General features: G+C 37.6%; 2 protein-coding genes across 2 annotated transcripts in view; both read left to right on the top strand.

Annotated features, from left to right (window-relative positions):
- Nucleotides 1-833, top strand: part of LOC103482326 (leukocyte elastase inhibitor A-like) — a gene marked incomplete at its 5' end in the record, with an annotated part of 3,815 nt that extends 2,982 nt beyond the window's left edge. Inside the window, one exon of the mRNA XM_008438422.1 lies at nt 434-833. Coding sequence (XP_008436644.1) covers nt 434-672 — 239 coding nt within the window. The remainder of the gene's footprint in view (nt 1-433) is intronic.
- A 1,938-nt stretch (nt 834-2,771) lies between these two features.
- LOC103482267 (leukocyte elastase inhibitor-like) lies at nt 2,772-11,147 on the top strand. The gene is made up of 10 exons (XM_008438317.2): nt 2,772-2,855; nt 3,093-3,274; nt 3,438-3,505; nt 6,219-6,300; nt 7,111-7,228; nt 7,499-7,641; nt 8,404-8,481; nt 8,744-8,833; nt 8,911-9,091; nt 10,226-11,147. Exons 2-10 carry the CDS (start codon nt 3,098-3,100, stop codon nt 10,435-10,437), a joined length of 1,149 nt encoding a protein of 382 aa, XP_008436539.1. The 5' UTR covers nt 2,772-2,855; nt 3,093-3,097; the 3' UTR covers nt 10,438-11,147.
- The last annotated feature ends 282 nt before the right edge of the window (nt 11,148-11,429 follow it).

Consider the following 11,429-nt stretch of genomic DNA (forward strand, 5'->3'; position numbering starts at 1 on the left):
CGGCTGGCCTGGGAACACCTTGGGATTCCTCCGGAGGAGCTGGAAGAAGTGGCTGGGGAGAGGGATGTCTGGGCCTCCCTTCTGAAGCTGCTGCCCCCACGACCGCACCCCGGATAAGCAAAAGAAAATGGATGGATGGATGGATGGATGGATGGCACTTGGGGGCAAGGAGCAAAAGGGGCAGGTGCTCAAGATCCCCTACCCCTCCCCCCCTTCTGCACGTGCCTGCTTGACACTATTTGTTTACCTTTGAATTCAAACTCAGGGTGTTGGAGGCTGAGACCAAACAATTACAATTCATCGTTTAAAAAAAATATCTGGACTGGTGGTGCTGAAAGTAAACACTAAGACTGTCAGTGGTTACAAGCTGGTCTGATTGAAGTTTTGACATGTAAAATACAGCATTGGGATGATTTCAAATATCTTGTGACAGGTATGTCTGGAAACAAGGACCTCTTTCTGTCCAACGTCTCCCACAAGGCTTTCGTGGAGGTGAACGAGAAGGGAACAGAAGCTGCCGCCTCTACTCAGATGTTTTTCCGTTGTCTCCGTTCATTCCTTCCTCGAGTTAATATTCCGATTAGCTTCACTGCAGACCACCCCTTCCTCTTCTTCATCCGCCATGACCCCACCAAGACTATTCTCTTCGCTGGACGCTTCTGCTCCCCTTAGCGCGCTCTCTCTTTTAGAGCAATGACTGCATCATGAAAGGTTGCATCAGCTGCAGTGTTGTCAATTTTTTTTTTCATGACTTATTAGGTCAGAGTTGATCTCCAAACTAGATTACTAACAAGATTGATCGATTACACTGAATAAATGCCGTGAGGATCAAGCGGCCTTATGAAGTTTTATGCACTGTTTTTATAGCAAGATGACTGAATCAACACAACTTTCCAGAATTAGAAACTTTCAGAAGCTCTGATTCTACCAAAAAGCAACGTTTCGAAAAGCTTAAGCCACAAAAGATATTGAAGTAGCCCAGATTTACAACTTGGCTCAGGTGAACTGATATTGTTAACCTGAGGAGGTAGACAGAAGTACAAGCTGTTCATCCAATTCATTTCTTATTTGTCTTTTTGTCCATTAAATTAGGACTAAAAAAAAGTTTTCTGATGCTTACCTACAGAGGTCCTTCATTTCAGTCGTACCTCAGGTGTTTAAATTCTGTTAGCTGTTTACTTTAATGTGATGTTACATGTTTTTATACTTTTATATGATTGTTTGTCTTTTTAGTGTATCTATTGCTTTACTTCTGTTTCTTTGTTCTTCCCATGAATAATTTACAATTTTTTTATTAATAGTGCTTCACAAATAAACTTGCACTGAAGTATCTTTAAGTATCAAGTCCCTTAAAAACAAATATTTTCTAAATGGAAAGTTGGAATGTTGATCATTTTGATGTGTAAGACATTTTTATGATGGGTTGTGTCTACTTAAGTTATCTCTCAAGCAAACACATAATAAATTTTAGTCATTCAAGCTACTTGAGAAATATTTGCGTGTGAATGTAGCTAACTAGCCATAACCAAAGGTGATGTGGATTAAACTAAGCAGAAGGGAAGAAAAGCCTCATGTTCAACCAAATACAGGTAATATGCAAAGCAAATGTACAAGTCTTCTTCTTGTATTATAACAAGCCATTAAAGTTGCAATCTATTAAAGTAGAAATGCATAGTGCATTTCAGTTTCAGTAATTAATAAAATTGCACTTAAACTACACCTAAATAAGCAAAAATATAGACTACAAGTATATAAATGGAGAATTGGTAACAAAGATAAGAGTGCATTTGTGGTATACTGTAAAGGTTCTTAATAAACCAAAAAGAAAACTACAGGTATGTACTTAGTACATTAATAGTACTAATAGATTGGTGTACTTGTTTCATACTTAAATGTATACTTTTGTAAACATAACATTGATTTTATGAAAGTATTTGTTTATTAAGGCATTAACTTAGCACACCTTCTCGTACACTACTACATGGCACATAGTAGAACTTGTTATACTTAAGCTGATAGTCAAGTATACTTAATGAAATAAACTTCAGCTTTACCAGTTTTTAAAGGGGCTGAGCATTTATATTAAGAGGTAACATTCTGCTTTACTTCAGGGCCTATCTCACCAGCTCTGCTGTCTTTAGGTTTGGATTTCTCTGCTGCTGGTTTGCATGTTATGTGGCTCGTTGTTGTGTTGTAAAGAATCTTTCAGCGGGTATTTCAGCATTTTCCGGTTCTTTGTGCGAAGAGGAGGTGCCACCACTTTGAGCCAGGACAAGTAAGAAAGAGAAATATGTCCTGGAAGTTCTGCCAGAAATTAGGTGACAAATTAAACTAGGTGGTTCTACATTAAACTGTAGTTGAAGACAATCTATAAACTTGAATAAATTCTTCTCTCGACACATTCTTAGCCAAGCTGTTGTAAATGATGAACTCATAAGTAGGTTAATCTTCAATATAAATATGACCTAAAGTTTTAAAAGGTCGTAGTTCGTAGTCACTCATCTGGTTACCTAGACACACCCCAAAATCTCTATTGCCGCAGGGCAGAGTTATGCAGATATACAGTATGATACTCTGCTTTAAAACAAGATTGTCCTGAAAAATGAAATAGGACCTGATAAAAACACACACTCAAAGTTGGAGGAGTTTAGGTTTGGCAGTTCCAAGAACCAGTTTCCTCTACTTACCTCACCCAAAAGGACCAATCACAACGCTCACAAAAATGAAAACACGTTCCCTTCCAGGGCACGTGCTGACTTGAGTGTGCTCACCTGAATACGACACTGCAAGGAGTCGTTCTCTCTCTGCCACAGAAACAGCAGCCCTGATCACGTCAAGACAACACGGATATTTTGGTAAGTTAAGTTTTCCTTCTCTTGGGAATATAAAACTTGTTCTGTTTAATGGCTAAACATTTATTACATGAATGTTATCTGGTCACACACAGATAAGTTTCATTTTACACTCAGTGTATTAGGAAGTGAGGATAACTAGTATGTCAGCAGAGACTCACCGTAGAGTGAGGAATGAATACTAGTCTGAACAAAGTCATGCAGCTTGAAAATGACTGTTTTATCCTTGGTTTACTTTAGAAACTATGGCCTCCTCCAGCTCTCTCTCCAAGCCCAACACTACCTTCTCTCTGGCTCTGCTCAGAAAGCTGAGTGAGGACAACAACACTGCAAACATCTTCTTCTCTCCTTTCAGCATTTCTTCAGCTCTAGCTATGGTGATGCTGGGAGCCAGAGGAGACACAGCCACTCAGATATCAGAGGTGATCTTGTACTTTGATATCTGGTCTATGTCATCTTGTACAGTGCTCTTTTTTTCAGTCATTTGCTAGCTAGTATAACCCAAAAGCTTATGACGATGTTACAATGCGCTTAACTTTTTTCAACGTGTCTTCTTGTAACCACCCCTGTCTTATGTCTCCACAGTGCTTGAACATTAAGCACTGGGAGGATGATGTCCACACTCTGTTTGCCAAAATACTGAGTGAACCCAGGTGAAAAAAAGTATACTTTAGTATATTTCAAACATACTTATATTTGTGAAAGTACATTTTTAGTATACTCAGTATTACGTGTACTACCTATAAATACTATATATCTGAAGTATACTAAAAGTATATTCGTACCAATTTCAAAATTTGAACTTTAGACACACTGAAACATAATTAAACCAAAATACACTTTTAATAAATATATTAAATAAAAGTATACTTTAAATGAACAAAATATATATTTGCCCAAGTGTAAATATACACTTGCACAAGTATATTTAAAATATATTTAAAGTATACTTTGTGTATATTTTAAAATATACACTCAAAATAGATTTTTTTTAAATTCACTTAACACTACTTTAAATTATTAATTTCACTATGTTTTAAATTACATCTCAGTGTAAATTTTAGGCTAATAAAGTATGCCTTTTTAAAAACATTTTTATTTAACCAGGTGAACCCCGTTGAGATCCAGATCTCATTTTCAAGGGGGACCTGGGCAGAAGTCTGCAACACGCAGCAACCTGATTACAAAATAAAACTAATTAATACATATGCAGAAGTATTTCTTTTAGGCACCTATAAAGTACTTTTCATGTACTTTTAAGTATGCCTTTTTAGGTGCCTTAATAATATTTTACTATTTTTGTTAAAATTGCAAAGAATAAAAAAAATGATATTCATAATGTAATGTTGTTTAGGAACATTACATTATGTGTATCCTTTTCAGATATGATTTAAGATCTATAAACAGAATTAGCTCCAGTTCATACTCAAGACCAGATGGTGGCGGTATTGCACACTTTCATTAAAAAAATAAAACGCCATCAAGAGAAGAAAAAACTTGAACGCAGGGAAGATAACAGACGCTGTTCAAATTCGCCATTTTTACTCGCATAATGCCTTAAAAGTAGAGAGGGCCTTGACAGTAGTTACTAATTTTGGTAAATTCAAGCTGGTGACGTCCTAGTCCGAGTTAGACGACAACACAACTGGACAACAACCGATGGAAATGAAATGTGTCACAAAAGGAGCCCGGAAGGACGAAGGCTGCTAACGTGTTGCTAGCTGGTGGTAAGTTTGCTTATTAATTATCTTCGGTGCAGTAAATATATATAACTTACGTTGGTTTCATAAATAATTATTTTATCAATTTTATTGTGACTTGTATGATTATTACTATAGCAATCATTCAGCTTCATGTTATAACTGCATGGAGGCTCTGTTTGTTGCGACTTATACTTTTCTTCATAACCTTAGCCTGGTTTTAATTAAGCTCCATAAGACAGAGACTTTGATTTTGTGAGGTTGTTGTTATAACTTGTTCATCAATGTTTTTATCTTCAACATATGTTTGCAGTCTTAAGCAAATGAAGATGAAAGAGGAAGCCAAAGAGATCAGGTGTTAGGAAACCTAAAGACTTTCTGTCTCAGAAGAAGCTCTGACTCCACCAGATCACCAACCAGCTCTGAGGATGAACCTCCACATCGTCTTCATGGTGGAAGGACTTCTTTTTTTTTTATGAGGACCTAGCTACATTTTCAACAACAAACACTGGTGTGTTACCAACACCAAGTGCTTAACAAACATGATTTGATTTGATTTAAAGATAACTGGACAGAATTTTCCCCCTTGTTAATATAACATTTCTCTTTCATACATTTTATTTGTTGTTGGCTTTCAGGGCCCTGTGATGGACTGGTTACCTGTCCAGGGTGAACCCTGCCTCTCATCTGATGGCTGCTGGAGATGGGCACCACCAGCCCCCCTCACCACCTTGCAAGGATCAGTGTGTTCAGATCATGGATGGAAAGTTTTTGTCTCCTTAAGTCCACACTTAAAACAGCTTCATAGTTGATGCCAACATCAACTGATTCTATGACATTGCTGACTATTTTTTTCTACTTCTAACATAAACAGGCAAAGAAGACACCCAGAAATGTTTTTCCACCCCAGGCATCAAGTCCCAATCATCATCAGTTCTGATTATGTCACATACACAGCGAGTCCACAACGTCTTAAAATTGTAAGTATTATTTTTTTTGAAATACAAATGCTTTCTTTGTTTAACTGCTCTATTCTTTTTTGTAGGTTTCTGTAAGGTGCAGTGAATGGGAATGTTCTGTCGTTGATCCTCACTCATGTTAGGAACGTACCAACAGTGTCATGAAGTGTCATTCAGTAAATAATGACAATTTTAATGAGAATTTGCTTTAAAAGTTGGATGAAAGGTTTTATGTTATGTTTATGACAGTGTTATGTCAGTTATGCACACCCCATCAAATAAAGTGTTACCAAAATGGTAATATATTGAAAGCACAATGTAATTAGAATTTTTGTTCTTTAAAGTAATAACTTTCATGTTTTTTTGTCACACTTAAATTTTCATGTTCATTGTGTTAATTTTTGACATGTAAACTGATAATTTATGTAAAGTTCATAAAGTTGTGAGTAAAATTTTACAATTTTAAAATGTCGGTAATAAAACTAAATATTTGAATTACCTTGAACATTTTGTGTAATTAATCTTTCCATGTAATTGTAGCCTAAAACAATGTAAGTACTGTAGTGTAGTTATGCATGTAATGTACTATTTAAATACTATTAAAATATACTAAGCACAGAAAAAGTTGTTCCAAAATAGTAGTTTTAAGTACATCAATAAAAGTATGTTAAAATTCAGTACACTAAAGTATACTTTATTTTTACTAGGGAGCTCAACAATCCGGAAGCTAAATTTGTTCTTAGTGTTGCCAACAGACTGTTTGGAGAGAAGTCCTACAGCTTTCTGCAGGTGAGAGAGTAATAATACACATTTTCATCACCAAATATGTGCTTTATTGGGCACAACTCTAGCAAGTCTTTTTAGCACATCATTCAATCAGACATGGCATCCGTGGCGCAGAGTTCCACTCATTCAACTGACTTGCTTTTGTTTAAAATGAGAATCAGAGTAGAAAAGGGATTTGAGTGACTGAACATTACATTCTTGTTTGTGTTTTACAGGCAGTTTGTGTACGTAGTTCAGAAACGGGTGATCTGTTAGGATTTTAAAGATTCAACCATATTTCTAGATGACGGAGCACTGTCTAGATAAAATATGCAGTGATTAGCTATGATTAACACAGGTTCACCAAAATTAGACAAGAACAGATTTTAAAAACATTGTCTGGTCGTCACATAGCTTAGATAATCTCAACTGGTTTCCTAAAACATGACTGATTTAATTGTACTTTCTTCAGTCACTACCTCTCAATGTTTAGAACATGTCTAGAATATAGTGGAACAGGATCAAGGAAGACAACTTGCGGAATCTATTGTACAAGGAACTGAGGCACTTCTGAAAACAAAGCCTCTTTTGGTTTCAGAAATCTTTAGGTACATTTTTCTTTACTTAAAAACGTGTCAGGATGCAAAGGTCAGTTTAAATTGTTTCATGTATGAAACATACCAAATAGAATTTTTGGACAGATTCTGTAACACTAGAAAATCAGTAAAATTATACTAAAACCAATTAATCATCCTACAAAATCAGTAAGTAAATTAGTGATTAAAGGCAATTGTTTTCAGGATGAATTAATGTTTCTTCTGTTTGTTCTTCCAGGAGTTTTTAACCAAAGCAAAGACTCACTACAACTCAGAGCTGGAGGCTGTGGACTTCAGAACCAAATGTGAGGAAGCCAGGGTCAAGATCAACAACTGGGTGGAGGAACAGACACAAGGTGGGTCACACACACCATCAGTTCATCACATGACCCCAACTAACCCAATGTCAATTTATTCATAAAGTACTTTAAAAACAGGTATTAACTGCGCCAAAAGTGCTGTACAATATTCATAAACACCACAGATAAAAACACAGTGATGATTAAGAACTGTAAAGATCATTAGCTCCATCTAGTGGAACAGTGTGTAATTGTGATTTTGTTAATTAGGCTGTGTTTGCGGTGCTGATTCTCATCTGATCCGTGTTCTGCTCATGTTGTCGTCAGGTAAAATCAAGAATATGGTGGTTAAGGGCATGGTGAACAACATGACCAAGATGGTGCTGGTTAATGCCATCTACTTTAAAGGCAAATGGAGTGCCCCCTTCCAGAGATCAAATACCCGTGAGGTTCAGTTTAGACTCAACAAGGTAACAATTGCCACCAATACAGAGTATTTTCTCAATATGTAGGTCTTGCTGTTCAAAATAATGATCTTGCTTTTATAGTAACTGTGACGTGAAACGACACAGTTACTATGAGTAACTGTGTCGTCAATGTGGAGGGATTACTCCATTGTGTTCTCAGGCTACAAAGGATCTCTATACAGTTCTTCCAGGGTTTTCTTGGTCCGCCCAGTGAAATGTACAAACTTGAGGTGGTAAGAAGGAATCCTGAACAAAAGTCTAAACATCCCCAACTAAATCCATTGAGTGATAAGTACCAGTAGCTTCAGTCTTAGAGTTTCTGTCCATCAACCTCATCCCCCGAAATGATCTAACTACAAGGCTGTGATCATTTGACACCTCCACCCCATTCTTTACCAGGTACTCAAGACAGAACTCCAAAGGTCTGGTGATAGGATTGAAACAGTTGGTAAAAGGCCATCAGCTGGTTATGCTAGGTGAGGTGCTCACATTCGTCTGCTAAATGGCCCCTTCAGCTTGTTATGCATCGAAGACCAGCACAAAATGTAACCTCTAGATATTAATCACCTTCAAGAAAGTACCCTGGTCTCCATAGTCCTATTATTGTGGTCTCTATAGTATCGTCATCGCCCAAACAAAGAGCAACCACAGTCATATTAGAAAAAAAACACTGTATTTTTGCCCAATTATTGATCTAACTTAACTCATCCTGAAAGGTATTGTTCTTTTTTTCGGTTAATGAGCTGTTCCTGTGTTTGTCTACAGAAAGACACCAAACCCGTGCAGATGATGGAACTTAAAAGCCACTTCCACCATGCCTCCATTGATGAAGCCAGTTGTGAGGTATTATTGACCTTGGAGCTCACAAGTAGAAGCTGAAATGACGTGTGAAGCGAGGCAGAGAATTTAGCATCTTTCATCATCTGCTTCAGTTTGGAATGGGTTTTGAGGCGGGTTACATGTAAAGCAGCAGTATAACTCAAATCGCCTGACAGAACTTGCTCAGTGGGAAAATAACCAAACTTTATGAGGCGACTTACTATGATTCAAGCATATTTGAGAGCCTGTACTTCTCTGTAATGGTCGTGCATCTTTTATTGGACAGATTCTGGAGATTCCCTATGAAGGGAAGGTGCTGAGCATGCTCATCTTTTTACCAAGACAGATAGAAGATAACGAAACAGGTCTGAAGAAGGTAGGGCTCTCTCTGCCTCACAGACTGATGAAACCTCACCACTGACACATATAATGATCGCTTTATCACCTGATCAGCTGGAGGACCTCCTGACAGCTGAGACATTCATGGAGTGGACTCATCCACACGAGATGGAAAGAGGGGAGATTGTCGTGAAGCTGCCTCGATTCAAGCTGGAGGAGAAGTATGACCTGAACAAAGTCCTGAGCAGCATGGGCATGGTGGACGCTTTTGACGAGACAAAGTGTGACTTCTCTGGTGAGACATGTGGAAGGAGACTGAGATGTTTCAGATGTAGTTAAGTGGATCATGGGTGGAGTTGGGTCCATAACTAGGCTTTTACGCTGTCAAATCATGATCAAGACTATTGCTTTCAAAATAGACTTGTTGGTGACATAAAATATCAGCCTGAAATTTAAGCTACATATAACCTTTTTGGTAATTTTTCTTTAAAATTGTCATTGCTGATTATGCTATTGTAAGTCAGACCCCACACCCTCCTCCCATCAATGCAATGTCTGATTTTGTAGTTAGTAAGCCATTCTACTAGAGTTTAAATTGTGTTTTGGATCAATTATAGTCAGCGATTTTACAGAGGAGCTATTGATTCAACACTTTCCAATGACACAACTTTTATGAGCGGTGTGCTGCTGTGAGAGCTCTGGTGCCAGCACCACAATGTCCAAAAAACAAACAAACAAAAAACATTATCTTCCTACTTCTTCCTGTTGTCTTCTTTGTGGTTTTCGGCAGTAGTAACATCCGATTGTTATTCACTTGACTCGTGAGGTAAAAAAGGTGTTTCCATTGCAATTTTGCACAATACATCTATTTTCACGCAATAAAAAAAAAAACAAATTAATAATATCGCAAAAACTTTTTATCAAAAAACTTGAGTTTACAAAATTGGTATGTTTCCTTTAATTCTCCTAATTTCAATTAGCACAATTTTATGGTTATAGGAAACACAGCTGCTGAGCGCTTTCTGCCATAGACCCGTCATGCATTGTTGCTAGTGGAAGTAGTAGCTAACAGGTCCGTCAAGTATGTGAACACATGTTCTGTTTTTATAGCTTGCTTTAGACTGACGTTCCTCCCATGAGCCTCACTGGCTGTAAGTGGGCTAAACGATGAAGGTGAGCAGCCGTAAAACGCTGTAAACATATTGCTTTAGAACCTCAATTGGAAAAAGGAAAGGTCATAAATATTTGGACCTCAAATCTGGACAAGTCACACAAATTGTTCAATTTATTTGTAGTATTCCTTCGCGGAAGCACACTCTGTGATAAAAGCAGCTCTTTTGTTTTGAATACTAATATATACTTTTGGTTAGATATATTCCTAAAGCTGTGGTCTGTAATCCTGGAATGTCTCTTCTCTTATCTGTGGCAGGAATGTCAAGCAACAAAGGGCTCTTTTTGTCACAAGTTTCACACAAGGCTTTTGTAGAAGTGAACGAGGAAGGAACTGAAGCTGCTGCTGCCACGGGTAATTTGGTGGCAGATAGCGTTTCCTTCTTCACTGCAGACCACCCATTCCTCTTCTTCATTCGAAATAGAATCACCAAGACCATTCTCTTCGCTGGACGCTTCTGCTCCCCCTAGTACGCTCTATGACCTTTGGAGCAGGAGGGCTACTAAACTCCAGTCTTTGAGGGCTAAAGTCCCTCCACTTCCAGATGTCCTCCTGGTACAACACGCTTAAATGAAATGGATGAGTTGCCTCCTGAGCATGCAATCAAGTTCTTCAGAGTCAAACTAGTAACCAATGGCCAAAAATTCTCACCAGCACACTCTATACCCCATAAAATTACCAAGACAGCAGCCACACGTCGCTGTAGTTCACAAGATTGCACTGTTACAAAGGTCGTCGAGTTCATTTCCAAAGGTTGTTCCGAAATTCATCTCGGCAGTCTATATTTGCACTGTAGTAAAGATTCTAGGATAAACATTAGGTGGAGACGAACTTATTTGAATGCACGTTTAATTGTTTTCATGTGTTAAGTTGTCAAAATTGTAAATTTCTAAGACTAGCATGAAGAGTTAAGATCAGAGATGGTCATTCCCTGGGTGTACTGACATTAACTGTGAAACCATCTGTATTCCTTCTGGTTCAAAGTGATGTAATGATGGGGCGTTGTTTTTTTTTGTGGTTTTTTTAATGATTTCCTTTGTAGTGCCAGAACTTGTTGCCATATCTTTGAACCTTTTCTATGGACTACATTCTAAATTTTGAAATTATTTTTTAGTTGTCAAACTTTTTGTTGTCTGGACAAAAGTGTGGAAAATCCATGGGCAATAAATGGCTGTAAGAATCCAAGTGTGTGATGCAACTTTTATAAAGTAGGGTGAATAAGTATGTGATCATCTGTTCCTCTGATTTTCAAAGTTTAGAAGATTAATTGCCAGTAAAATTTCTGCTTATCTTTACTGGATATTTTAATATGGTAGAATTACATCATTCTCTGACGTCACCATAACATCGCATTATTCTCATTTTTGCATAATACAAAATTAAAACGAATATGGTAGGTACAGTCTACAAGGTCACACACGCATGGACGATAGGTGGCGGTATGCACCTCCGAAGTTTTTTG

Source organism: Poecilia reticulata, linkage group LG20 (genome assembly GCF_000633615.1).
Source record: "Poecilia reticulata strain Guanapo linkage group LG20, Guppy_female_1.0+MT, whole genome shotgun sequence".
Taxonomy (NCBI): domain Eukaryota; kingdom Metazoa; phylum Chordata; class Actinopteri; order Cyprinodontiformes; family Poeciliidae; genus Poecilia; species Poecilia reticulata.